At 45.8% G+C, this 26344-nt stretch overlaps 7 protein-coding genes across 9 annotated transcripts; 5 read left to right on the forward strand and 2 right to left on the reverse strand.

The window, feature by feature from the left end:
* Positions 1-1830: 1830 nt before the first annotated feature.
* LOC131263661 (zinc carboxypeptidase-like) lies at positions 1831-3517 on the forward strand. The gene is made up of 5 exons (XM_058265892.1): positions 1831-1986; positions 2066-2202; positions 2270-2736; positions 2811-3101; positions 3173-3517. Exons 1-5 carry the CDS (start codon positions 1831-1833, stop codon positions 3370-3372), a joined length of 1251 nt encoding a protein of 416 aa, XP_058121875.1. The 3' UTR covers positions 3373-3517.
* Positions 3518-3885: 368 nt separating this feature from the next.
* Positions 3886-5365, forward strand: LOC131265502 (zinc carboxypeptidase-like). Its single transcript, XM_058267774.1, has 3 exons — positions 3886-4038; positions 4106-5009; positions 5119-5365. Exons 1-3 carry the CDS (start codon positions 3886-3888, stop codon positions 5319-5321), a joined length of 1260 nt encoding a protein of 419 aa, XP_058123757.1. The 3' UTR covers positions 5322-5365.
* Positions 5366-5545: 180 nt separating this feature from the next.
* LOC131264346 (uncharacterized) lies at positions 5546-9489 on the forward strand. Its single transcript, XM_058266650.1, has 11 exons — positions 5546-5710; positions 5777-5925; positions 5975-6356; positions 6432-6519; positions 6588-6878; positions 6961-7150; positions 7913-8209; positions 8290-8671; positions 8740-8827; positions 8924-9214; positions 9296-9489. Exons 1-11 carry the CDS (start codon positions 5546-5548, stop codon positions 9487-9489), a joined length of 2517 nt encoding a protein of 838 aa, XP_058122633.1.
* A 76-nt stretch (positions 9490-9565) lies between these two features.
* LOC131265464 (myosin-VIIa-like) lies at positions 9566-19181 on the reverse strand. Of its 3 annotated transcripts, none has more exons than XM_058267730.1 (11): positions 19161-19181; positions 17902-18039; positions 17670-17792; positions 16463-17581; positions 15885-16400; positions 14895-15780; positions 13219-13403; positions 11341-13128; positions 11157-11272; positions 10932-11094; positions 9566-10852 (listed from the first exon to the last, which is right to left on the reverse strand). In XM_058267730.1, exons 1-11 carry the CDS (start codon positions 19179-19181, stop codon positions 9566-9568), a joined length of 6342 nt encoding a protein of 2113 aa, XP_058123713.1. The 3 variants fall into 3 exon arrangements, with proteins under 3 accessions (XP_058123713.1, XP_058123711.1, XP_058123714.1); XM_058267728.1 differs by having other exon boundaries at positions 13219-13406; XM_058267731.1 differs by having other exon boundaries at positions 13219-13373; positions 14874-15780.
* A 1169-nt stretch (positions 19182-20350) lies between these two features.
* Positions 20351-21055, forward strand: LOC131261940 (inosine triphosphate pyrophosphatase). The gene is made up of 2 exons (XM_058263812.1): positions 20351-20611; positions 20688-21055. The coding sequence occupies exons 1-2, from the start codon at positions 20374-20376 to the stop codon at positions 21014-21016; spliced, it is 567 nt and encodes a 188-aa protein (XP_058119795.1). The 5' UTR covers positions 20351-20373; the 3' UTR covers positions 21017-21055.
* On the reverse strand, positions 21043-22248 carry LOC131261939 (mannose-P-dolichol utilization defect 1 protein homolog). Its single transcript, XM_058263811.1, has 2 exons — positions 22087-22248; positions 21043-21993 (listed from the first exon to the last, which is right to left on the reverse strand). The coding sequence occupies exons 1-2, from the start codon at positions 22172-22174 to the stop codon at positions 21311-21313; spliced, it is 771 nt and encodes a 256-aa protein (XP_058119794.1). The 5' UTR covers positions 22175-22248; the 3' UTR covers positions 21043-21310.
* Positions 22249-23215: 967 nt separating this feature from the next.
* On the forward strand, positions 23216-26342 carry LOC131266904 (FAS-associated factor 2). The gene is made up of 3 exons (XM_058269594.1): positions 23216-23343; positions 23405-25037; positions 25107-26342. The coding sequence occupies exons 2-3, from the start codon at positions 23889-23891 to the stop codon at positions 25287-25289; spliced, it is 1332 nt and encodes a 443-aa protein (XP_058125577.1). The 5' UTR covers positions 23216-23343; positions 23405-23888; the 3' UTR covers positions 25290-26342.
* The last annotated feature ends 2 nt before the right edge of the window (positions 26343-26344 follow it).

Genomic DNA, 26344 nt, shown 5'->3' on the forward strand with positions numbered 1-26344 from the left:
TGTTAAAGTTAAAAAATTTATCCTTTACTGAAAATTGTAAATTTTACAAGAAGAAATAAAATATTTTAAAAATTTGAAGGTGTTAAACACGATTGACTGTTTGGATCAAACCACATTGATAAGAACATATTTTCATCAATCCAATCAATTTTACGTTTTGGCCCGCGAACCTATTTTGGGGCGAAATGTGGCCCGCGAGGTCAAACGAGTTTGACACCTTTGCCTTAGACCTTCAAAACGAACCAGTTAGTTTTCTTTAATGACAATCCATATTGGTCCCACCCCCGAAAACCTCAAAACTGTATTCTTATCCATAACCAGAGATGGATTAATCTATACCGGGCCCCAAGTGGTTTAGTAATCGGAGCCCTCCAGACATTTTTATGCCTCAAATATATCTGAACTAAAAACTAAAGATGTAAAACTTATCTGTTTTATAAGAGCTTGCACTTAATTATACATGTTTTCACTATTGTCATACAGTTTTTATGTTTATTAATAGGAATAAATTCTATAGTAGTTTACAAATTCTAAGAAAGCGCTTGGGATATAGCAAGAGAACAATTTTAAAAATTGCTATAGTTCGAACTCGTTTTTATTGTTCTATAATTTCCAATCGGATTTCGATTCAGATTTGGTTTTGAATCATTTCTATAGATTCATCAACAGTATGACGTGATACGTAATTCACATTACCTTATGCATTGCAGACTGTTAAATATGAAACTTTAAATATTTATCATATTCACCTAAGCAATCTACACATGCAAAAACATGTCCCAAACTATACAAATCTTGCTTTCCATTACGGCATCCAAATACCCTACCGTGACGACATAATACTATTCTATTAAAAACTTCTCGTTTTAATACCTTTCTTATTCCCCTTTCGTTCTTTTTTACTTCTTTTAACAAATTCAAATCTATTTTACTGCTAAACCAAGATCTAATTTGTAAAGCTCAAAGCTACCATAAAAGGTAAAGATTAGACCGAAACAAGGCAAAGAAACATATTCTACCAAGGCTTAAGAAAATTAACAAAGATAAAGCAATATCAAAGAACACTCAAAATCTAACAAGATAAAATATTTTTGATCTCGCTCGCTATGCATGCCCAAAAGTGAAAAATATAAGTGGGAAATAATTGAGGGTATTTTAATTGGGAGGACGGAAACGATACGAACTGTCAGATTTCTCGTCGCGGTCCCATACAAAAGGTAAACAACACTTTGAAAAAAGCGAAAAAATGGCTGGCCGTCTCGACGATCCAAAACGACACCACCTACGTGTCGAGACGATGCGCGGAAACAAAACGACGCGGCTAGCCATTTTTTCGCTTTTTTCAAAAATGTTGTTTACCTTTTGTATGGGACCGCGACGAGAAATCTGACAGTTCGTATCGTTTCCGTCCTCCCAATTAAAATACCCTCAAATATATGGGTTCTAAAGTTTTCATACTGGGGCTCCCTAATGCTCCCCCCCCCCCACCCCCTCCTTGCGGCCGCTCAGCCTGCTCATAGCTAGATCCACCTCTGTCCATGGCTGAGTTTGATTGACAATCACATTCTATCCTATAAACTCAACAATCAATTATTATCACTGCGCACTGCGATAACGCAGTTCACAATCGATCTCGATATGTAATACGCTGTTCAGCATCCTGTTTTTTTTTCTTTTCATTCATATTAAACCATCAAATTCACCTCTCCTTATCTCGTTTTCTAGATATCTGGCAATAACTTACTTGAAATCCCCAGCCCAAGCATCGTTATAAAAGCAAGGGCCCATTCGTCGAGCTAGCTTCTGTCGGTTACGTTTGTTCAATCGAAAATGGTCTTCAAGTCGGCTTTTTTACTACTCTGTTTAGCGGCCGGATTGCTCCAGGGTGAGCAGGTCCGGTACGACAACTATCGGGTGTACGAGGTAGCCATTGCCAACCAGCAGCAGCTGGAGGTATTCCAGCACTTGGAGCGATACCCAGATGGAGTGAGTGTGATAAGAGCGTTGTAAAAATCCAGTGGAAAGTAACACTTATGTTAAAAACACTCATTACACTTCGTTTCAGTATCTCTTTTGGGAATCTCCCGTGCAAACGAACATGAAAGTTAACATTGTGGTGCCACCTCATAAGTTTGCCGAGTTTGAAGAGCTAAGTGGTCACCTGGAAGTCGCTAGCCGTCTAAGAATTCCGAATCTTCAACAGTAAGATATCTTCCAGACTGCTTTACAAGGAATGGGCAACTTTTTATTTATTCCAACCTTCATACAGGCTCATTGATGAGGAAAGTCCGAAAAAGTCACGACGTGCGTTTGGCTGGGAGGAATATCAAACTCTGGAAGATATCTATACCTGGATCGACGAACAGGTCGCTCAGTATCCGACCATTCTGACGGTGGAAACCATCGGTCGATCGTACGAGAATCGTGAAGTGAAAGCGGTCAAGATGTCGTACAAGTCTGGTAACCCGGGAGTTTTCATCGAAGCTAACATTCACGCACGCGAATGGATTACGTCCGCCACCGTAACGTGGTTGATCAACGAGTTCCTTACCTCCACTGACCCCAACGTGCGTGATCTGGCGGAAAACTACGACTGGTACATCTTACCGGTGGTGAATCCCGATGGTTTCCATTATACCAAAACGACCAACCGTTTGTGGCGCAAGAACCGCTACCCACACAGTGTGCTCTGCTACGGAGTGGACATGAACCGCAACTTCCCCGGTCACTGGATGGGTAAGGGTGTCAAACATACTCAAGCAACGTGATCAGTAGCGGTAGTTATAGGCTTGATCTTTATTGTTTCTCAGAGGGTGGTGCATCGGCGATCCCATGTTCGGACACTTTCGGTGGACCTGAGGCTGGCTCGGAAATTGAAACGCAGAATATCATGAACTACTTCATCAGCGTCAAGGACAACATCCATGCCTATTTGTCGTTCCACTCGTACGGTCAGTACATCCTCTTCCCATTTGGTCATGAAGGAGCGGAGTATTCCGAGAATTACTATGACATGATGGAGATGGGCGAAGCTGCAGCTGTTGCAATCTATAACCGATTCGGTACCCTGTACGAAATTGGTACTACATCCGATGTTTTATGTACGTAGCAGTTCGCTTCCATAGATCATGCAACCATGACATTGAAATTAATTCACCCTCAATCCAAACAGATATTGCCTCTGGATCTTCACCCGACTGGGCCCACGGTACGCACGGTACTCCGGTGGCTGCGACCTTCGAGTTCCGCGATAATGGTTACCACGGATTCATCCTACCTCCGGATCAAATTTTACCAAACGCAATGGAAGTGCTCGATGGGTTGGTTGCTTTCTTCCGCAAGGGGAAGGATATTGGCTACTTCACCGTCTAATCGTTCGGGATCGATTGTGTTTTATTATTATTTCCACCATCGTAGCCCACACACCGAGTCATCATTGTAAGCGATAAGATTAGCGTGAAAAGCTGTTGGCGTGATACGTAAACAATAAACATAGCTCATTGATTGTTGCACAATACGACCCATAGATTCGAATCATGGTGTTATAATTATCAGCTCTAATGCTACCGTCTTTCCTTCATGATTGTACTACTAGTCATGCGTACTTGACTGTGATGTCGTACTGATAACCCATCCTGGTACAAACCAACGATTGATAACCCACTAATAACGATCAATGAACACGTGAACCGTCGTGACATCTTCTACTGGAGATACAAATCAGATCAAGTTTACAACTGTGGGAAAAATTGTTCCCAGTATCATTGGTATACTACGATAAGGCTAACGAAATAAGAGTTTTCCTGACCCAAAAACGACCACCAAAATGAGTATAAAAGATAGCTACCGGTAGGTTTCCTTTCACTTGTCACCCAGCAGTCCATAATGTTTCGAAACAGTTTTATTTTACTCGCGTTACTTTTCCTAGCCGCAAGAAGCGAGCTAGTTCGATATGATAATTATCATCTCTATCGAGTGGAGATTGCGACCCAAGAGCAATTAACTGTGTTGCAGCAAGTGGAGCTTTACGGAAATGGAGTAAGTTGAGGCCTAAGAGCTGGAGAGCTGTCGCAGAAAGAAATGGTCATTAACGGTATTCGTTTAGTATCTCTTTCTCGATTCTCCCGTGCAAAGTCGCATGAATCTAAGCATTCTAGTGCCACCTCACAAATTGGATGACTACCGACAGCTGGAGAGAAATTTACACCTTAGATCCCGACTAGCTACGCCCAACTTTCAATCCATCATCGACGCGGAAAATGTTCCCCGCAAGGCGAAACGTAGCGAGGGTTTCGGATGGGAAGAATATCAGTCTTTGGAGGCCATTTACGAATGGCTCGACGAATTGGCCGCTCAATATCCATCGGTGCTATCCGTCGAAAGCATTGGCCGCACGTACGAAGGTCGTGAGATGAAACTGGTTAAGCTGTCTCAACAACCCGGCAATCCGGGAATCTTTCTCGAGGCCAATATTCATGCCCGTGAATGGATCACCTCGGCAACCGTCACTTGGCTGCTGAACGAGCTGCTTACATCACAGGACCCGGCGGTGCAGGAGTTGGCAGTCAACTACGACTGGTACATACTCCCCGTCGCCAATCCGGACGGTTTTCATTACACCAAGACGACCAATCGTTTGTGGCGTAAGAACCGTTACCCACATACCGTCCTATGCGCTGGGGTCGATCTGAACCGGAACTTCCCTTACCACTGGATGGAAGGCGGAGCATCCGCAGTGGCCTGTAACGATATTTTCGCCGGACCGGAACCTGCCTCGGAGATTGAGACAAAGAATACGATCGCGTACTACGAAACGATCGTCGATCGAATTGAGCTGCACCTGCAGTTCCATTCGTATGGTCAGTACATTCTTCTACCGTACGGCTACCAGGATGCTGACTATCCGGACAACTATTCTGACCAGATGGATATAGCTGAGGCGGCCGCATCCGGTTTTGCCACGCGCTACAACACACGGTACACGTTTGGAACGATCGCAGATGTGTTGTGTAAGTAATCAATTGGTTTTCTTCATTTCCAATTTTTGAGACATCACCCCATGAACGTTCTTCAAACAAAAATGTGAAACACTATTCACAATGTACTCCCCCTCTACAGATGTCGACTCTGGCTCTACTACTGATTGGTCTCACGGTTATCACAAAACCCCACTCTCGATGTGCTTCGAGTTTCGCGATAATGGCCCGTACGGGTTCGTCCTACCAGCCGACCAGATTATACCGAACGCTGAAGAGACCCTCGATGCAATGATAGCGATGCTGGCTAAGGCCAAAACAATGGGTTATTTCAACCGAACCTGAACGGCGCATAGATTCTGGATGCCGATCAATCATCCTATTGAACGGTCGTATTCTCCTGTTGTTTTCTACCTCCAAAACCCTAGCAGCACTTGAGAAGATAATCGTATCAAATGGGCTTACAGCACACCGCGCGAGTTGATAAGATGTAATAAAATTTCACAGCTTCACAGGAGCTCCTTCTGTATGTCACTTATTAGTAGCCCAGACGGGTTTTGTGATTGAGCATGGAAATAAAAATTTCCTCTGTGTTTTTGGTGGCGTGTGCGTTGGCTTTGCTAGCCACCGTAGATGGGAAACTTCGCTATGAAAACTATGGAGTGTACAAAATCGATATCACGAACGCTGATCAGCTGACCTTACTTCAAAGGCTAGAATCGTCGCCGAATGGGGTATACAAGAAAAAATTGTAAAAATTACAACCGATAATAGTAACTACAAATTTCTACTGCCTACAGTATACGTTTCTAGAGTATCCTGCTCAGGTGAACACGAGCGTGGAAGTTGTGATTCCACCGAGCGAAAAGTTTAGCGCAGACAGACTTTTCAAGAAGCACAGCATCGGATCAACACTGCTTACGTCCAATCTAAAACAGTACTACAAGCAGTTCGCATATCCGGCAGCAGAGATATTTAGGCAAATTTTTTCATTCTAGGATACTCGATAAGGAGCGTCCGTCCCGCAGGAAGCTGGAGGGCTTTGGTTGGGATGATTACCACACGCTAGAGGAAATCTACGAATGGATCGACGAAATGGTATCGCAGTACCCGTCGGTGCTGTCGGTGGATACGATCGGTCAAACGTATGAAGGCCGGGACATGAAAGTAATCAAGCTTTCGTATAAATCCGGCAACGTGGGTATTTACATCGACGCAAATATACATGCCCGCGAGTGGATAACGTCGGCAACGATTACGTGGGTCTTGAACGAGCTACTTACGTCGGAAGAACCCAACGTGAGGTTTATCGCTGAAAACTACGACTGGTACATCGTTCCCGTGGCCAATCCGGATGGTTTTGCGTACACACATACCACGGTGGGGCATCGAGAAGAGTAAAAGATGCACTAGCGGTATGCGTAACTGAAACATTCTGTTTTTTTTTTCCTCTAGGAACGTCTGTGGCGCAAAACCAGAACTCAGCATAATCTACTTTGCTATGGGACAGATCCGAACCGAAATTTTAACTTCCAGTGGAACAGTATGTTTCTTCGTTCTGCTTCTTTAGCATACGCACACATATTGTTTCTGTTTATCTTGTTTCTGTAGATGGAGGAACTTCAACAACACCCTGCTCGGATACCTATTCAGGCCCGGCACCAGAATCCGAGGTTGAAGTAAGCAATTTGACCACTTTCATCAGATCGATCGCCGCCAACGTCAAGCTGGCATTGTCGATTCACTCTCGCGGCCAGTACATTCTGTTTCCATTTGGTTACACTAATGCACCAAGAGCTTACAACTACCAAGACCTGCTGCAGGTCGGACAGCGGGCCTCAGTTGACATGTACAAGCTGTACAACAAACCCTACCGCGTGGGTACGACCGCAGATGCCCTTTGTAAGAACATATCCTTCTTCTACTATTTTGCTTAAGGAAACAGATTTTAGTGAGTCTCTACTTATTCTACTCCCCTACACAGATATTGCATCGGGTATCTCCGTTGATTGGGCATTCGCCGTCGGTGGAATCCCGTTGTCGTACACCTACGAGCTGCGTGATCAGGGAGAGTTCGGATTTATACTGCCGGCCGAGCAGATTGTACCGAACGGTGAAGAGTTGTTGGAAGGATTCATAGCCATGATTGACGAGGCCAGAGTGCTGGGATACATGTAATCGGGATGGATGATAGCATGCGCTAGTAGCAAACACAATAAAAAAAAAGTTTTTACAACTCTGTATCAGTATGCTATTTTTTATCTTATCAGACCGAAGATTTGCATTCATTATGTCATGGGCACGATATCGTTTGTTTGGGTTCCTTTTCCCAAGACCTTTTGATTTACAAGCGTTTGCTATGACTGACAAAAAACATCACTATCTAATAAATTGATGGGTTATTCACCTTCGCTAGCCGAAAATACAAGAGGTCTTTATAGTGCTCTTCTAGAGCATTCAAGCACTTGAAGGGAGCTAATTATGACGTAGCTCGACGTAGACGATATACAATCGCTCCACAATGAGGTTTGTTTGAATACAATAGGCATATCTACTTTCAAAAATCAATCAACACATCGCAAATTGCTTTATATTGCTAGTCGTAGATAGACCTACAAGGTTTATCTTATCGTTGACTGAATGCGTTGGATTTCCCGGTACTACAGAAATTGGTTCAAATACTATCTACCCGGGAGGCACACAACTTTTCGCTAATCATGATCAGCTTGCGTCACATAAACACACCCAGCTGATCGAAGATTCCATGGGGCTTGTACAGACTATTTGTGTTCTCAGGCTCCATTGAGCACCGTTTTTTGGTTATCAATCCCGAATTTGTACCACTGATTGTGCTTGACGCGTATAAAAGCGCTTTAGATGATCGCATTTGACAACGTTTCGGTCATTCTGGGCTACAGAGTGTGACACACAACAAGGACGATGTGGATCAAGCTTGCTTTCTTCGTACTGGCCGCCTGCGCCACCGGTGGCTCCGCCGAACAGGCCCGGTTCGACAACTACCGCGTCTATGAGGTTTCCATCGACACCGCCCGGCAGCTGCAGGCATTGCAGCAGCTGGAACTGAACTCCGATGGATACAGCTTCTGGGAGTCGCCGGTGCAGACCAACATGCGGCTCAGCATCGTTGTGCCACCGCACAAGTTTGCCCACTTCGAGGAACTGTCCAAGGCACTGGCCCTTAAGACGCGACTGCAGATTGAGGACTTCCAGAAGTAAGTACCGAATAGCCGTAAATGTTGGAGGCCGTATGGAAAGCTAAAAACATCTTTGTGCTTTTAAATAACTTTTCCAGAGTGATCGATGCCGAGCGTCCGAACCGTAGCACTCGCGCTACCTTTGGCTGGACCGACTACTACACTGTCGAAGAGATCTATGCCTGGATGGACGAAATTGTCGCTCAGAACCCATCCATCCTGACCGGCACGGTGTACGGCAGATCCTTCGAAGGACGCGATTTGAAGGCTATCAAGCTGTCGCAAAAGGCCGGCAATCCCGGTATCTTCATTGAGGCCAATATTCACGCACGTGAATGGATCTCGTCCGCCACCGCTACCTGGCTGCTGAACGAGCTGCTCACCTCTACCAACCCGGCCGTGCAGGATCTGGCACAGAACTACGATTGGTACTTCATCATGGTGGCCAATCCAGACGGTTTGGCCTACACCAAGACCACCGTAAGTAATTGAAATGATTGATTGATTGAATGACTGTTTGATTGAAAACGTGAATGAACTGCCTACAGAACCGTCAATGGCGCAAGACCCGTCAGCCAGTGAACGACCTGTGTGTCGGAACTGACCCGAACCGCAACTTCGACTACTTCTGGATGAGTAAGTCAACGAATCGGCCTTCAGTTAGGTGTGACACAATTTTCACGCTCTACATTAATTTTTATTTTTATTCATAATTCCAACGATGAACCACAGACGGTGGAGCTTCTTCGGTACCGTGCTCCGATACTTTCGCCGGACCGGCACCATTCTCCGAGCCGGAAACGAAGGCTATGGCCGATTACTACGCAACCATTGCGGACAGAATCAACATTCAGTTCTCGTTCCACTCCTATGGTCAATACCTGTTGACTCCGTTCGGTTTTAGCGGAGCACCTCAGCCGTCCAACAACGCCGACTTGCAGCAGATTGCCACCGTAACGGCTGCCGCCATTCAGGCTACTTTCGGCACGCGTTACACCTACGGTAACAGTGCCAGCGTGCTGTGTAAGTTTGTGACAACAATATTCTCATCTCTTTATATTCGGATTTATTTTAAACTAATTAAAATTGTTCATATTTACACAGACGTCACCTCTGGAAGCACAGTCGACTACTTCGTTGGAGTCCATGGAACGAGGCTGGGATACACCTTCGAGTTCCGCGACACCGGAGCCACCGGATTCGTGCTGCCTGCCAATCAGATCATTCCTAATGGCCAGGAAACCCTTAATGGACTCATTGCCTTCGTCGCCGAAGCCAAGCGTTTGGGATACGTGTAAACGTTCAATTTATTTTATCCGCTACCCAATAAAGCACAACACAAAATTATCCCATTTGTCTTAGATCCTTAGAATGCTAGTTCCGCTGAGCTTGTGCCTTGAAATGCCGAATGTATGATGCCAACAGCTCGTCCATTTTGTAACCCTGCTTCGTTTCCAGGAGTAGCTTGGTCGAACCCATCATGCTGCCAAATTTCACGTGAAAATAGGTGTTGCCCGAACTCCAGAAGTTCAGCTCCGTGTAGCTGTAGCTGGACAGGACCTCCTTGGTGTGCGGTTCGATCAGATGGAAACCCAACCGATTGATGGCGACCAGCAGCGTTGGTGGTAGATTCGGATCCGTTGCTTGCTTTACCACGAAAAACGTCGAGCCAAACATCGGGAACTGTTGGACGATTTTGAGGAACGCTACTTTCGCGTCGCTCACCGATATGCCCTTGGTGGCGTCCACCTTGGCGATAATGTCTCGCTTCCAGTGATCGAGCTTCTGGAACCGCTCAACGTCCTTCGCCACCAACATCGGGAAGAAGTGGTTGAATGTTTTGCTCAGCAGCGCCAAGTCAGATACCTCAAACTGGGCCCAAAAAATGTACGCGGCGAGTTCAACTGCCTGCTCCTTGGTGAGTTGATAGTAGCCTTGAAGCAGCTTCGGTACCTCCTGGTGGAAGTGGAAAATATCGTCCGCATTGCTATCGCGCCCTGGTACCACGTTAATCCACAGTTTTTTCATGAAGAACAGCTGGTACTCGCACTGGATGCGATTATCGTTGGAACGCGACGGATGAGTTTCACGCATCCATTCCAGCAACTCGTAGATAAAATCGAAGATAAAGTAATCCTCTGGCATGGAGAATACCTTGTCCATCACCTTGATAAACAAACTAAAGCCTTCGCTCGATTTGAGCTCCAACCGACGCGTGATGGTATGAATCAGATCTTTCGTCTTCGTAGACGATTCAATCTGGAACGCCTCGTCCGTGTCGTCCGGGAAGTACACCTTATGGTAAACCTCTACTGTCCGGTAGCGGATCGCTTCCACCTCCACAATGTACGGTGGGAATTTTCTCGGTCCCACCTTCATCGTTTTCTGCAGTCGCAGCAAGCAGTCCGCTGCAATTGGATGCTTGCGAGAGCGCAAGAACAGGAACAACTCTTTCTGTAGGGACTGACTGGGAAGCATGACGCCAGTCGCAAGCCAAAGCAAGTCCCAACCACGCTCTTCGCTTATCTGAATCCTGTTCTCCGTCAGCTGGCGCATGATCTGGCAGTAGACCTCATCCCGCAGCAAGTCGTCTCCGAGAGCCGGTCCGAAGATCCTGCCAACATCGATTTGTTCCCGATTCTTCGGTAAATCTCCCATGTACTGAGCAAAAGAAGTTATATTTTAAATAAAAAACTACTGTAAATCATATTCAAAACAAACCAAATGAACGTCTCCTTACCTTCATGATAAAAGTAAAGATCATCACAGCGGTGTCACACTTTACGCGATCTTTCTGTATACGCTGCAGTAGCGGTGCCTTCATAGGATCCCGAGTATGTCGCCAGAGTTCCTCGACGGTGGACTTGCGCACACTGTTTATGCTCGTAGACGAAGACACGACCCTGCATAAAAAGATACTTCGGTAAAGACAATATCCAAAAGGATTAGAATATCGAATACTTACGAAATGGGGGTCCGAAAATGTTCCGCACCGTAACGCTGCAGGCTGTGCATCTTTTTACGCTGAATGGTGTTGTAAATTGGGCCGGCATGTTTCTTCGCTTTAACAGCATTTTCTCGCTGTAATTTAAATGTATTTTGTTTAAAATTAACTTGGTTATGAAAGAGAAACGAACAACCTAACGAACCTTGTAAAAATTCAGCACAATTCCAGATGGAGGCAGAATCGTGGGTAAAATGTAGATTGATTCTGTAGGGAAGTATCCCGCCTTACCGTTACATTCCCCATAGCCCCAAGTTGCGTCCTCCGCCATGATCGATTCTCCGGTGAAACCTTGCCCCAGAGAAATAAGATCTCCTTTCACCAGGGTCAGTACCGTTTCATCTGTTGTGTCAGATTTGTATTGTTGCACCACGACAGCATAGACGCTCTTCTTTTTCAGCTCGTCAATGATGTAGTTGACCAGATCGGAGATTACCTGAGCGTCAAACGTTTTGAAGCTAAACTCTTCGCCCTGTATGGTACCGATGTAGAGTGTGCCCACTTCCGTCTCGGCGTCCTCTTCGAAGCTCATCTGAACGATCTCGGGATAGGAAAGTTCCACCAGCACCTGCTCCTGTTCGTCCACGAAGAAAACCCCGGACCAGTTCACCGCAATGATGATGTTCGGTGACGCTAGCGATGGTCCTTCCGTTTGGACCGCCTCGAAGAACCGCGAAAACATCATACCCCAGGTAATTTTTGCGAACAGGACAATATCCTCCTTTGCAACAGCTCGCTGGAGGAACTCCTTCACACAGCGGCTTTTCTTGAACGCACTTTCGACCATCTGCACCCAACGGGACGCCGTTTCCGGTCGAAGGACACTTTTCGGTAGGAAATCTTTTAACCGTTCCTGTAGTGTCTTCGTGTTCAATTCGCTGCCGTACTCGGCGTAGTACTGCAGGGCGGCTAGCATCGCCAAATCCTTATCTGAATTGCTAACCAGTTCGCCTAAGTTTAGCCCCCGAACGATCTGCGCGTAGATCAACCCCGTCGCGATCGGATCGAGGGCTGGATCGTGCCATGGAGCGAATAGTTCCTTGCGGAAAAATACCTTCCACCCAGCCGCACGCTCACTTGCACCCTGTTCCTTTGCGTACTGCTCACAGTTCGACACGGCATCCATCAGGAACTCCCGGCCACTCTGCAGCGACAGCACCTTGTCTTGCATAGTGATGAAGATCGAGAAGCCGAAACGATCCTTCAGTCCAACGAGATCGGCTATGCGCTCACACAGTTCCCCGGCCGTGGTGGCAGAATCGGTCTCCACCGTTCTACTGCTACCGTCCATCAGGATCACACTGATCGGAATCGGTTGTTTCGTTTTGGTAGCCTGCAGCTCCAGCAGCGACGGTGGTTGACGCCGGGTTCCATTTTTCAGCGTGCGATCGAGCCGATGTTCACAGTACGGTGCGTACAGCTCGGGCCCATCGCGAATGAACGACCGGAGGTACTTTACGAACCGCTCGGACGGTGGGAAACATCCGACACACAGCGACAGCAGAATCCATCCTTTGGCGTGCGACGTGGCCGTCGGGTTGTTGGTCAACTGCTTGCAGATCTGGCAGAAGATTTCATCCCGCAGCTGCCGGTTGAGAATTCCGTGCCCGATGATGAAGTGCAGCTTGTCCAGGTTGGTGCTGCGACTGTTCAGGAACTCCTGGTAGTCCGTTATCTCCTCGTTGTTCTCCATGATCGACTTCAGCTCGTTCGGGATCTTCGATTTCTTCTTGAGCGTCTTGTGTATCATCTTGCGGTCGTGCTCCGACAGCGTCTCCTGGAACGCCTGGAAGTCCTTCGTCTTGGCAAAGTTACGGCCCAGTGTCACCGACACCCGCTGCATTACCGGTTTGTGCTTTAACTCTTCGCTCTCATCTTCGTACTTAGCATCCGCCATGTCCCCCATAAATCGTAGTATTGTTATCCACAGTGCCTAGTGTATTAATTTATTTTATAAATAAAACAGATAATTAAATAATCCACAACATTTCAATCACGATAACATCAATCCCAACTATCTCACCTGCGCGGATATGATATCGGCCGTACCGCTGAGATCGAGCAGCGAGGACTTAAGCTTACGCTTGCTGAACTGATAAGACGCATTGTTCGCGAAGTAGGTGGCCGCAAACTTGGCGAAATTGTAGTCCGATAAATCCTCACGGAAAGGAACCGACGCTGGCTCCACGTGCTGCTCGCTCTGTCCGGCTACTCCCACCGTCCTAGTGGAAGGATCACCATCCTAGTGGGAAAATTTATGAAGTCATTATTAAAGTCTACCCTTACTTCGTTGCTGTCTATCACGCGAACAAATGCAAAACATTTTATGTAAAAAAAAACAATAAAAACCGAATACAATTTGATAAATTTGGCAATGAAGTCATGCTAGGGGTACATTTTTATATATGATGACGATGTGTTATATACAGCAGACTTATGTACAGCGCATCAATGATCACCAATGATTATCTACCAATCAGTTCCCATCCCTTTGAACGGATTTCTTCAATTACAACTATATAAAGGGTGAATGTGCTGCTGATGAAGGACAAGTAGTGCAGGGTGTATGTGTCATCTTTGTTATTGAGCGATACCAAATGTATGTATGTTTGTAGGTGTACATTCGTGTATGTGTCATACCATTTGGTATTTGGGTTTTTTTATGATCCTTAACCTATCTTTACGATATCTACAAAAATTTACAACGCACCAGTTTTTTTCGCCCTAAAGCATTAATTACACTATAAAAGGTATGCGGAAACGAAACCTAAGGGAAGGTGTATCCAAATCGGAACGTGAGTCAGGGCGTTGAAGTGGGGGTTGAGGGTGAATTTTATTCATTTTCCTGTTCGTTTTTCTTGTTTTTTTTTTTGCCAAACGTCCTTGCTGATCAATCATCGTCTGTTAATAATTTCGCCTTGAGCCTCGATCCGATATCTTGACATGCGTGTAGGAATTGTCATGTACCGTAAGCTAAGGGCTTTAAAGCTGGCCGATAAGGACTGATATCGTACTGATTTATCAATCACTGGCGTGCTGTGTACGAGTTCGTTTGGTTCGTTCTCTTTTGGATAGGGTCCGTCGTCAGTCCGGATATGCCTTTGGACTGAAACGAAGGTGTTTTTTCCTAGAAGTACTGCTACACCGGAGCTTGCTATTGATCCGAATGCCTTTCTATGTTACATATTCGATACATTTCGCCATTCTTTACCTTTTCATAGAAATCGCATTTTTTTTCTATCCAATCAATTAACAGTGTTCTTCCTATAAGTCCGAGTTATTATGCAGTATTACGTTTATATACAAAATCTTACATGTTTTTATCGTTCCGATGTAAATTTGACTATTTATCATGCAGTATGTTCGAGCCATTATTTTTCACTAGAGATTAGCAAAGAGAGTGTCTCCTGTATTCTGGGTGTATTTACAAATATCTATTGAATATCCTCGTGCGTTCTTTTGCCTGCTTTATTACTTATGCTGATAATGGACCAATCCAACTATTATGTTGGATGTGTGTGTGGGTGTTTGTGAAGGTGTTGCTGTGCGTGTGTAGAAGAGCATTTGACCATTGACATGAGATAAACGACCCCAACAAAGAAGGCTAGAGCCTGGATGATTCGTAATAGTTAACCGGACGTGAAAGGAGCTTGGTCGGAATGATTTTCTTGTTACGACTCTTCTCCTCAAAGTACAGGCGCATTTTGCTTACGGCCAACGAAGGTTTCCGCTTCGGTACCGGCTCCGGGCTCGTAGTACCTTCCAGAAAACCGAACACGTCGTCCACAATCTTGTTATCCTCCTCGGGGTTGATGCTCGGCTGGGGTAGAACGCGTGCCGCCTTCCGGGACTCCTCCGCGTACGCCAGCTCTCTGTTCAGCTCATCCACCCGCAGCCGGTAGTTGTGTTCGGCATCTTCGCGCCAGCGGGCGTTGCCCGACTTCTTGAACTGGACTTCCTCGGTTCGCTTCCTGGCGATAATTTCGTTCATCCGCCGGGCCCTGTACGTAATCTTGTCTCGAAGGTTGCGGCGCGTTAGATACCCACGGCACTGGGCCTGCAGTTGCACGATGGCCTCCCGGAGCCTTCCGAAGGCGTACGTTTGCGAGCGCGATTTGATGACGGCCTGCAACCGTCGGTATCCGTTGCGCATCGTGAGGTAGTCGGCACGGTAGCCTCTGGCGCGCCAGTGCTTCTGGATTGTAATGGCTGCCTGGCGATACCGGCGGAGGTATCGCCAGAACAGGACCCTTCGGAAGGCGCGCTGTATAAGCACCACATAGTGCAAGTATACACGCGATCGTTCGGATTCCAACAGATAGTCATGGCTTTCCTTTAGGAACACCTTTGTCAAACCGAACTGGTAGTCGTCCGGGATACCGGCCAGCACCTTCCGACAGATGGCTTTGGTGGACTCCACACAGTCGACCCTGTGCGCTGGACCGATGCCAACGCCAAGGTGCCGGTAACGCTCGACAAACTCGCGGTAAGTGTGACGGATCGCGTAGCCCGCTTTTCTTATCTTGGCCGTCTCCATCATACCCGAGTATCGGAGCTGTCGCACGCACAGTGACTTGTCGATTATCTACAAACATAGAAAGAGATGTAAAGCTCACTGATTTGATGGTTCTTCAAGCCCACGGAAATGTGTTTCTTTTCCCGTCGGGGATTAGACACCGTTTATCATACCTTAGGTCGTTTGACGTCGTTTGGCTTAATGCACCTTATAAAGTAAGGATGGCATGACGATAGTGTACGCATCAGCGACTCGAGCGAATTGCGGAACTGAAGCGATAGCGTAATTGACCGTTTGGTCGTATCGAGCGAATCGTCTGTCCCGAACAGTGTCACCAAGTACTCACTGGTGCTCTTCGTCACCAGCTCCTTCAAGTCGGCACTGAACGAGTCACGGTTCTTCTCGAGGAAACCCTCCACCCGGTAGTAGACGACGCCGGCAAAGTGCTGCACGCCGAACGCGGGATCTTTGTCATACTTTGGCTTCACGTACACCGTCTTCGTGCCGTGGGTGGAGTGAAGCTTCGAGAGCATCGTTAGATCGGTGCCTTTCGGGAAGCGAGTTTCCTCATCGATGAGCGACATTAGGTTAAGCGACTTCATACCGATCATATCCAGAATCTCCTGATTATCGATAAAGTCGATCGTGGTCCAGTTGATACCTTCCCGTGCGTACTCCGTTTGTTCCATCTGGAATGAACACGTTACCTAAGTACGCCTACTTTACAATGACCCTGCAAGGACACGCATACCTTAAAGATGTGCTTCACGAAGAACTGCTGCAAGTTCTCGTTGGCATAGTTGATGCACAGCTGCTCGAAACTGTTCACCTCAAACTGCTCGAATCCAAAGATATCCAACACACCGATCGAGAGGCGTCCCTTCGCTGACGGCTTGTAGATCGTCTTGTTGATCTTGTCCACGATCATGATGAACAGCTTACCATAGATCGCCTTCACGAACGCGTCTCTCGCCTCCAGTGCCTGACTTTTGGCCAACTGCGACACGACACGCTCCCCATGGGCAATAATGGTCTTGTGCGTAAGGGCCGCTATCAGTTGGGGCTTGGAGACACCGAGCAGCACCGCAACCCGACCTACATTAACCGTATCATTTATCTCCACCGCATCGATGTTCTGCACTACCGTGGCCTTATACTTCACGTTGCCCAGGTGAAGGATCGCCGCCAGCAGAGTGAAGATGGATTGAATCTCCTGATCATCGAACGCCAGCACCTTCATGGCAGCGCGCACATCGGCAAACTCCTTCGCATCGTTTCGTCCCTCGCAAAGCAACGTTTGGCCGCTGGTCAGGTATGCGTAGGCCTTCGGAGCGTCCTCCAGGTCGAGCCGACGGCGTTCCTCCTTCGTCATGCCAGCCAGCATCGAGTAGAAGATGTGATAGTTCCGTTCGCCCTTGTTCTGGCGCACGATGCGTGACTTCTCCAGTAGGTACTGCTCGATCCGTGCACCCCCAATAACGCCCTCGGTCGTGAAGTGCACATCGATGTACTTCCCGAATCGGGACGAATTATCGTTGCGCATCGTTTTTGCATTACCAAACGCCTCGAGGATCGGGTTTGATTCGATGATTTGCTGCTCGATCCACGAGTGCTTGCCACTGGTCGCTGCCAGATATTGCAGAATCAGCTTCGTGCTTTCCGTCTTGCCCGCTCCCGACTCTCCACTGATCACGATGCACTGGTCACGCTTTTCGCGCTTCATCTCCTGGTACGCGCTGTCCCCGATGGCGAAGATATGCGGCGGCAGCTCACCCATCTTCTTGTCTCGATACAGGCTGATCTCATTGTACGTGTAGATCGGTAAGATCTCATACGGATTAATCGCGACCAGCATGCTACCGGTGTACGTCTAGGTACGAAATCATTTCAGCAAAACAATCGAAAGATAATATAATGTAAACAAAACCAACGGTGTAAACGGCGTTTGATTCACCTACATAAATCTGCTTCTGGCGGTATCGAACGATGAGATTACGCAGTATGGCGTACTCCTGCAGGTCACCGAGCGTTATCATGTCGTGCACCGTTTTCTGTGACGTCACGTGCATTGGTTTGATTATCTAAAGTAAATAAGGGGGTTGAGAGAGCGGGAGAGAGAAAAAAATACCCATTCAAGGTTTAAAAAAAAAGTTGGTGATGATCGACGAAACAAAAATTGCCTATACTCACCTCTTTGTCCTTGACCCAGAATTCCTCACCGTCGTCGTTGACCACCAGGGTTCGCCCTTCGTGCGTACGAAGAACTCGCCCGGCGTATGGCAGTTCGAATTCATCTTTGTTCTTTTGCTGCAGCCAAACCCATTCGCCCTGGATGATCAGATAAGCGATAAAAAAAGCCATCAGAAAGGGTTTACCATAGTTTAGTTAAAAAAAACAATAATCATCCCACGATTAGTAAAGATTAACTAAAATTGAAGACCTATATCTCAGGTACGTGCAGCAGCGCTTCTTGCAAGTCGGTACAAAGATTTTATATTTCGAGGAAATCGTTAATCTAATCGAGCTCAACCCTCTACGCAAGATAGGATTCGAAGATCCGGTTACCCCGTATCAAACGTCAGCACGGCCGTTCAATCATGTATGGCCATTTGTCATCCATCGATGAAGACGTTTTGGCACCAAACATACTTAAATTCACATTATATCAAGTTTTTATTCATTCGGCCAATGATAACGCTGATCTTCGATGAGCAAATAAATGCATACGCCTTTTTATCTGTCGCTTTAGTACTATTTTTAGTGTTTATATAATTTCAGTTTTTATCGATGCTTAATTCATAGAAATTGACCAATACATGATGTATCGAAACCGGATTAATTTCAAGTATATCTTTGATATCAGATTAACAGATATTGACTGGTTTACACGGCACCTACATTTCTCTACTATTATTTGTGAACATCAAACTTTCCAATTTCCAGGAAATAACAAAGTTCGATAATAAATCTTTGTGAACACACAGTCGCAGCAAAAGAGTCTGCCCTGTTTCATGTCTCTGGTTATTATTAAGGTTATATCGTAACATAACCGGCAGGGAACCTTCACGCCAATCAAACGTTCGTGGTATACACACCATCATGTCATGTTTCACCATTCAACACGGGCACTCTAAAATCGACGTCAGAGACCAAATAACAGACACAAACACACGCCCGCCATCCAAGATGAAACAGACCACTATCAAAAGTAATACTTATCATCTACCATCGACACCGTATTGTGGCCTATAATGGCCGTGGCAATTGTCTCCCGAAGTTGAACTCGTCATCAAAAAACCTCCCGCCACCATCACCCCATTTGAATCACCTGGCGGAAGTGCGTTCGACCGCCGTGGGGTACCCGTGGAGGCGCCTTATCCGTTACCCTTTCGCTTATCAATGAGTAATTCCGCAGGAATGTTTCTTCCTGTCGCGTTGCCGATACTTACAAGCTCCTCCTTTGAATCCATCGTGGCGAGCGGAAAATTTGAGTTTCTCTTAGCTCACAAACTTTTATCTTTGTCTGTCATCGAACTGACTGTTCCGGAAAATGTGAATGCAACGTCAGCAACTTCAAGTCGATTATATTGCCTCTATGTGGATATGACGAGAACTTTCTAATTTGCACACTCAATTTTTGTCCTCAACTGTACCACTGAACTTGCTGCGTAGAGACATCCAGGCATACGTTTAAAGCCTACCGCTTTTAATCCAAGGCATTTAAAACGTTAGCCCACCAATCTAACAGTTTCCATTCGCAGCGAACGAAAAACTTCCACCTGTATCACCGGTACCTAGAGAACTGGACTTAATCGATCGATAGCGAAGGTTCCACTATGTGTGCGATTCGTTGGTATCTAAGAGCCGAGGTTATCAACTTGCCGTTATCTTCTACGTTGATAAGTTTTTCATGCAAAGAAAACTGGCTAGAGAAATCAGTGGAAGTACTTCTGATACTGTATACTTGGTGTATGGTGGTGATTTCTTAAGTATATTTTTTCCAACAAACTTCAAGCAAACCTGTGTAGTTTTAAAATAATTCGATATATTATAACATATTCATGGATTTTCTTGTAGCAAAACTTATTATTTTAAAGCAATGAAGTACGCTTTTTTCTATTTGCTGTTTAAGTGTTTTAACATTTAAATATGATTAAAACAAGCAATTAAATGTTAACGAACGTATCGTGATTGGATTACTTTTAGAAATGAATCACTTTTTATTTTCAATTTTCAGTTAGTGTTCGACACAACTTATTTAATTTTTAAATTTTTTCATGATTTTCAAGTTTTTTAAAACAATTAACACGTGTTTAGCAACTTTTTTGTTTGAATCGTTCAACTGCCACTATCCTCAAGTTTTCATTCCGTCTGGCAACACTGTCTTCCATAACAACTAGAGTTGGGTTTCATGAATCTTTCGGCGAGATTCTTTTACATGAATCTATTGTGGAAACATCATTCAGAATTATTCATGAAACTTTGGGATTTTATCTTTAGAAATTTGCGAACCTTTTTTGCGAATAAATAATCTCTAAAGATTAAAAAATCTTTTGCCTAATGATTCAAATTCATTAGTTTTGTGAAAAGATTCATTCAGATTCATGAATCTGAATCTGAGTTACACAACTCTAAGAACAACAAAACAAACACGTTGTATCGATGTCGCGGCCGATTTCGTTCGTTACTGGAAATGCGAAAAAACTCGAGGAAGTGCGGGCAATACTCGGGTCACGGTTTTCCCGGGAAATCATTGCCGTGAAACTGGACTTGCCAGAACTGCAGGGTGAAATCGATGACATCTGCAAGCGAAAATGCCTGGAAGCGGCACGCCAGGTGAAAGGACCGGTGATGGTGGAGGACACATGTTTGTGCTTCAACGCACTGAAAGGACTTCCAGGTGAGAGATGTGGAAGTGTTGTAAAACCAAGTTTATTTACCGATCTGTAACGGTCGAATGTTTTCCTTCCAACCAGGACCCTACATCAAATGGTTCCTCGATAAACTCGGCCCCGAAGGATTGCATAAGCTGCTCGAAGGATGGGAAGACAAATCGGCCCAAGCGGTGTGTACCTTCGCGTACGCCAGCGAACCGGATGGCGAAGTTATACTGTTTCAGGGCCGTACAGATGGAGATATAGTTTATCCCCGGGGATCACGTGACTTTGGCTGGGATCCGATCTTCCAGCCCAAAGGTTTCGAGCAAACGTACGCCGAGTTGCCGAAGGAAAAGAAGAACGAGATCTCGCATCGATTCCGTGCATTAGATAAACTTAGAGAATATTTCTCGAAAGACAACGCATAAAAACAGATAAAGGAAACACGCACAACTGTTCTAACGCATCATTGATTATTTATTTTACTACGTATCGTCTATTTTCTTCACTAGTACAAGTGATCTCCATCGGAGATTTTTGTCATTTAAAAAGTCTTTCAGAGTGAATGTTTGGTTTTCCCTTCTTTTAACTTGAAACATACGCGCTAGTCACTTTAAAGGTCCGCCCCACGAAACGACAACAATTCGCTAATGCATTAGAATATAGAAATTGACAAACGTGCATGCCATACAGGAGTATTGTTCCATCCATGTTCGGAGACCTTAGTCGGTCTTCTTGCTTTTGGCCTTCGGCTTCTTTGCGGCTTCCTTCGACGAGGACGATTTCTTCTGCTTGTCCGAATTCCAGTAGTACAACACTTGCAGCGCAATCACCAAATTGGCGAAAGACGACGAGCCATACGTAATGATCATCATTTGATCGCCGGTCTCCTGAATCGAGGTGAAAATGCGTGCCAATGATCCAGCGAGCAGCATGAAGCACGTCACCGCAGACAACTGTCCAGTGCTTCCGTTGCGATAGTTGGCAAAAGCTTGCGATAGCTTTCCGAGCAGCAAGATGGGTACGTTGAATCCTTGCGCAATCAGTAGGTAATTAAGCGGTGTCAAGCCACCAAGCAGCACGTAAACTAGCCCCGAGTACCCGATGGCAAAGACAACCGATCGTGCCGACGATCCACCGTAAAATAGCACCAGCATAGCAATGATAGCCGTCTGCAGGGCAAGGAATGCCGTATCTCCCCAGGCACTGAATGGAAATCCGTTAACGAAGCTGTACGCCATATGAATCGTGATGGCAAACAGATCCAGGCAGACGCTGAACAGGCTGATGCCGCGAGCTGATTTGTTCGCGAGGATTTTGGTTATCTGAGGCACCTTCACGAGCACCGACCCGGCGATAATTCCTAGTCCGAGCCCTTTGCTGAGCAGGGCACGAAAGCAGTCACCTACGGATGTAACAACGCAGCCGGCATTAATTGCACGAATCACCAAATACCAATAATCCTTCGGCGATAAGACTACGTATTAAGGATACCCACCATCGAGGAGGTCAAAGTCGATGAAGTATTTATCGTAGCACTTCTCATCCATCAGATACAACATAAACTGTTTCCCGTAATCCACCATTTTAGTATTTTTGTTACAACAATCCCCGCTTAACACACTTTTCAACCTTTTTAATGGGTTTGACCAAGTTGGTGTTGGCAGTAGTGTTGGCAGAATCAGGATTCGGAAGATCCAAAGACTTGATCCCTTAACGGATTCTAAAGGATTGACTCCGATTTAACGGATTCGGATCAGAGTTGATTCGTTTGGAATTGGAATCAGATTTGATTTGTTAGGGACTCGATTTGATTCAGACTTCCGAATCTACTTGAATTTAATATAGCTCGATTCAGACACGAGGGCAAGTCAATGTAATTATTACCAGCATCAGCACGGATTTAAATCGGATCGAATTAAACCAATCGATTCTAGCTGTCAATCATCAATCAAACCCCGCTAGACAGCTCGAAATATCATCCTACTAACAAACGTTCTACTTTTTTGTATGGGGGTGAAAAACATGCAGTACGTTTTCGAGCAGTCGTTCAACCTTGTTCTACTTCCCATACAAAACTGCTCGATGTTTGTTTCATTTTAGGACGTTTTTAGGACGGTTGCTCGAAATCGCCGAGCGGGATCCTGCTAAAGATTCGACTACTTTGACGTGGCAGCTCGAAACGATCGAGTTAAGCCTGGTGTCAGTGCTTAAATCCCCCAATTTTTTCGTTGGACGACAGATTCTTCAATTTTTCTGTTATTTCTAAAATTCTAAGAAAGTTAAAGGTTTTTTGTTCATTTTTTTTCTTTGTGAAAAAATGAAATTGAGGTCCAGGGTGTACAAAATTCTATTTGTTAATAGATTAAATTGGATACAATCATCCGAAAAAATCAAGCTATTTTGATTTTATCGTACGACACAAAAAATATTGTCCGTTAAAATCTAACGCGTCAGAGCCTAAGACCAGCCTAAGTCTCATTCGTTCATAGATCATAATTACAAACAAATCATAATTACAAATAAACAAATCCAACTCCGACCACACATCTCGACTTTCAGAGCGTTTACTTCAAAATACAGCACGACCTAACCTTTTAAAGTGTTTCGTTGCAACAACCGTGAACCTTATGTCAAATGAGAAAGAAAAAGCGATCCATTCCACCTCAGAAATATCGTACTTTCTTCGCCTGTTCAGTTGTTTTGTTGTGCAGAATATTTATCGCCAGATACTGGGAAATCGCACCATCGAGAGGTAAATTAGCTACGAGCATTATTTGAAAAGATAAATTGTACCGCTATTATTGTATGGTCAGTTTAGCAGTCATTGCAGGAAGGGTGCTCCGATTTCACTCAAGACAAGCGGTCAGGTTGCTACAAATCTACCACTGCCGTGTAAGGTAGGGTGATGAAACTTTCTTGAACAAGAAACAACTCCCGAAGAATCGTAGACAAAAACCAGAACAAGGAATAACCCAGTTACGTAAGGAACAGAGGAGTTACAAAACTCGCCGTCCCGGAATTCCCCTGATTAGGGGGTTAGATTCGACGGGAAGATACGAAGCGGCACATATGAATCTCGCATAGAAATCGAGAACATCACAACGCATTGCTCTATAATTGAGGAGAAATTTCTACGCGGAAGCGACTTAGTACGAGACAGTAAGAAAAGAAAAATAACCGTGGCGACAACAGTTCCCTTATCACTCGGTTGCTCTTACTAGCGCAGCTGGCGTCGGTGAACAGGTGCGGACCGATAATCATTCGTCGAATCGTCGCCTCGCGACAAGTGGCATCATCATGGATAACGACGGTTTGTCGAACGAGCAGACGGAAAAGATCCTACAGTTCCAGGACATCACCGGACTGGACGATATGAATGTGTGCCGGGACATACTGATACGGCACCAATGGGACTTGGAGGTGGCATTCCAGGAGCATTTAAACATACGCGAGGGACGTCCCTCGGCGTACGCGACCGAGTCCCGTGCCCCCGCCGTTGTAAACGATCGATTCCTGCAGCATGTATTTGCGAGCGTCCGCGCTAATAACACACCGGCCCCGAGCGGCATCGGCGGATTCATAGGGTACGTATTCAACTACATGGTCAATATCTGGTACAGTGCGTTCTCGTCGATCGTGACCACCATCGTCGGGCTGTTTCGCGACCAGGAGAGCATTCCGGCCGATCCGCTCGGCGACGTGCTGAAGTTCATACAGACGTACAACGAGAAGTACCCGGAGCATCCGGTGTTTTACCAGGGCACGTACTCGCAGGCGCTAAGCGACGCCAAGAACGAACTTCGCTTTCTGCTAGTCTATCTGCATTCCGAGGCGACGTCCGAGGCGGGCGCCTTCTGCCGTGGGGCCCTTGCGGATCCACAGGTGATCGAGTTCGTCAACCGGCGTATGCTGTTTTGGGCGTGCGATATGGCCTCGCACGAGGGTAAACGGGTGGCGAACTCGGTCAGTGTTCACACGCATCCCACGCTGCTCATCATAGGAATGCGAGCGAACAAGATGATCATAATGGGCCGACTGGAGGGCGACTGCAGCCCGGAGGAGCTCATCCGGCGGATGGAAACCGTGGTGAATGATAACGAGGTGTGGCTTAATCAGGCCCGACAGGACCGGCTCGAGCGAGACCTCACGCAGACGCTCCGGCAACAGCAGGACGAGGCATACCAGCGGTCGCTGCAGGCGGACCAGGAGAAGCAGCGCCGGAAGCAACAGGAGCGCGAGGAAGCACTGCGCATCCAGGCCGCGATTGAGGCCGAACAGCTCGCCGAGCAGCAGCGCAAAGAGGACATCGAACAGTTAAAGCTGGAGCTGGCCGAGCAAGTGCCTTCCGAGCCTGAAGCAGGTGCGCCGGATACGATCAGCATAGTTTTCAAGCTTCCTAGTGGCTTACGGTTAGAAAGACGATTTCACAATACCAATACTATGAACGTAAGTATTCTAGCGCATCCTTTATTATGTAGTTGAGTTTTTTTTACATTTGCTTTTTGTACGTTTTAGGATATTTACAATTTTATCTTCTGCCATCCGGATGCCCCGGACTCATTCGAAGTAACGACAAACTTCCCCAAGCGTGTGCTACAGTGCACGGCCCGTGCCCCCGGTGCCGAACCAGGTCTAACCCTACTCCAATCGGGTCTTAAAAATCGTGAGGTTCTCTTCGTTGCCGATCTGGAGGCGTAATGTGGAAGAAAGGAAGGCACAAAACTGTATCATTCTAAAATTTTTGTTTAAAACGGTTTGAGTCAAACAAACTTCTCACTGTTCCAAAACGAGCGTGGAAGAACACAACGAGAGCGCAACAACAGTTTATTCAGCGCACCATTTCAGTTATCGCGCCTTTGCTAGGCTAAACGCCTGACCACCGGGAGTATTAAAGATTGCTCCCCAATTTTCGTTCGTTGCGGCCAACGCTTGTAGCGGCAACTTTCAACCATTGCCATTTTGGCACAATAAAAAGGTCAACGAACCACATCACTACCGGGTATGTGATAAGCTGAGCGATATGATGGATCGTGCTGAAGGATGGCACGCAATGTAGGACTTTGGTTTTATTACCTTTTCGATCGAGTTTTTAAAATGACCGGGTAGCAGACCGGATAGAACTATCTTTTGAGAATTTTGTTTAATTTAGATCCCAAACCGTGAAAAAGAAACGCTTGCACTATTACATAGTGGAGTTGTACCATTATCAGTCACAGAGAAGGAGAATAAGACCGACCCTTGGGAAGGACGTGGTTGGTGAATGAATTTCGCGAAAAACATAAAACTAAACTTGTTGTAAACGGCCGTTGGTAAAGAAAAGGATGTTTAATACCAAATCAAAGTACTTGTGAATACTTACTATAATCATTTGAAGATGATACTACTATGAGTTGTACATTCGGTTGTTCACAAAACGAATAAGTCAGCAGTGAAATGTGAGGACCGTCTGTTCTCGTCCTCTGCTTGTCCACCACACATGCGGAAAGGCAGCGGCGAATTGATGCATAGAATTACTTCGATTATTTTGTTTCGTTATTATTACATTTGCCTTTCTTAACGAATCCGATGTAGATCGACACTTTGGTTATCACTATTTGAGGAGATAGTCGTCACTTTTGTGAGTTGAGGAAAATATAATGGTAGAAAGAAGTGAACTGTAATATACTATGGAAGTGCTTGAATAAAAACTATCTACTTATTTGAATTTTTAATGGAACTCGGCTGCGTTGTTGTAAGAATTTCTCTGGAAATAA

This window comes from Anopheles coustani, chromosome 2, assembly GCF_943734705.1.
Source record: "Anopheles coustani chromosome 2, idAnoCousDA_361_x.2, whole genome shotgun sequence".
NCBI classification, from domain to species: Eukaryota; Metazoa; Arthropoda; class Insecta; order Diptera; family Culicidae; genus Anopheles; species Anopheles coustani.

Excerpts from the sequence above, each read along its gene's own strand:
- LOC131263661 (XM_058265892.1), top strand. The coding sequence starts at position 1,831 with ATGGTCTTCAAGTCGGCTTTTTTACTACTCTGTTTAGCGGCCGGATTG. Across the intron at positions 2,203-2,269 it reads AGAATTCCGAATCTTCAACA|GCTCATTGATGAGGAAAGTC; the intron begins GTAAGATATCTT and ends ACCTTCATACAG. Across the intron at positions 2,737-2,810 it reads CTTCCCCGGTCACTGGATGG|AGGGTGGTGCATCGGCGATC; the intron begins GTAAGGGTGTCA and ends ATTGTTTCTCAG.
- LOC131265502 (XM_058267774.1), top strand. The coding sequence starts at position 3,886 with ATGTTTCGAAACAGTTTTATTTTACTCGCGTTACTTTTCCTAGCCGCA. Across the intron at positions 4,039-4,105 it reads TGGAGCTTTACGGAAATGGA|TATCTCTTTCTCGATTCTCC; the intron begins GTAAGTTGAGGC and ends GTATTCGTTTAG. Across the intron at positions 5,010-5,118 it reads AACGATCGCAGATGTGTTGT|ATGTCGACTCTGGCTCTACT; the intron begins GTAAGTAATCAA and ends CCCCCTCTACAG.
- LOC131264346 (XM_058266650.1), top strand. The coding sequence starts at position 5,546 with ATGGAAATAAAAATTTCCTCTGTGTTTTTGGTGGCGTGTGCGTTGGCT. Across the intron at positions 6,520-6,587 it reads TTTTAACTTCCAGTGGAACA|ATGGAGGAACTTCAACAACA; the intron begins GTATGTTTCTTC and ends TTGTTTCTGTAG. Across the intron at positions 9,215-9,295 it reads TAACAGTGCCAGCGTGCTGT|ACGTCACCTCTGGAAGCACA; the intron begins GTAAGTTTGTGA and ends ATATTTACACAG.
- LOC131265464 (XM_058267728.1), bottom strand. The coding sequence starts at position 19,181 with ATGGATTCAAAGGAGGAGCTT. Across the intron at positions 13,129-13,218 it reads CCGATATCATATCCGCGCAG|GCACTGTGGATAACAATACT; the intron begins GTGAGATAGTTG and ends TTAATACACTAG. Across the intron at positions 11,273-11,340 it reads TTGTGCTGAATTTTTACAAG|CGAGAAAATGCTGTTAAAGC; the intron begins GTTCGTTAGGTT and ends TTTAAATTACAG.
- LOC131261940 (XM_058263812.1), top strand. The coding sequence starts at position 20,374 with ATGTCGCGGCCGATTTCGTTCGTTACTGGAAATGCGAAAAAACTCGAG. Across the intron at positions 20,612-20,687 it reads CGCACTGAAAGGACTTCCAG|GACCCTACATCAAATGGTTC; the intron begins GTGAGAGATGTG and ends CCTTCCAACCAG.
- LOC131261939 (XM_058263811.1), bottom strand. The coding sequence starts at position 22,174 with ATGGTGGATTACGGGAAACAGTTTATGTTGTATCTGATGGATGAGAAG. Across the intron at positions 21,994-22,086 it reads CGACTTTGACCTCCTCGATG|GTGACTGCTTTCGTGCCCTG; the intron begins GTGGGTATCCTT and ends TTACATCCGTAG.
- LOC131266904 (XM_058269594.1), top strand. The coding sequence starts at position 23,889 with ATGGATAACGACGGTTTGTCGAACGAGCAGACGGAAAAGATCCTACAG. Across the intron at positions 25,038-25,106 it reads ACAATACCAATACTATGAAC|GATATTTACAATTTTATCTT; the intron begins GTAAGTATTCTA and ends TGTACGTTTTAG.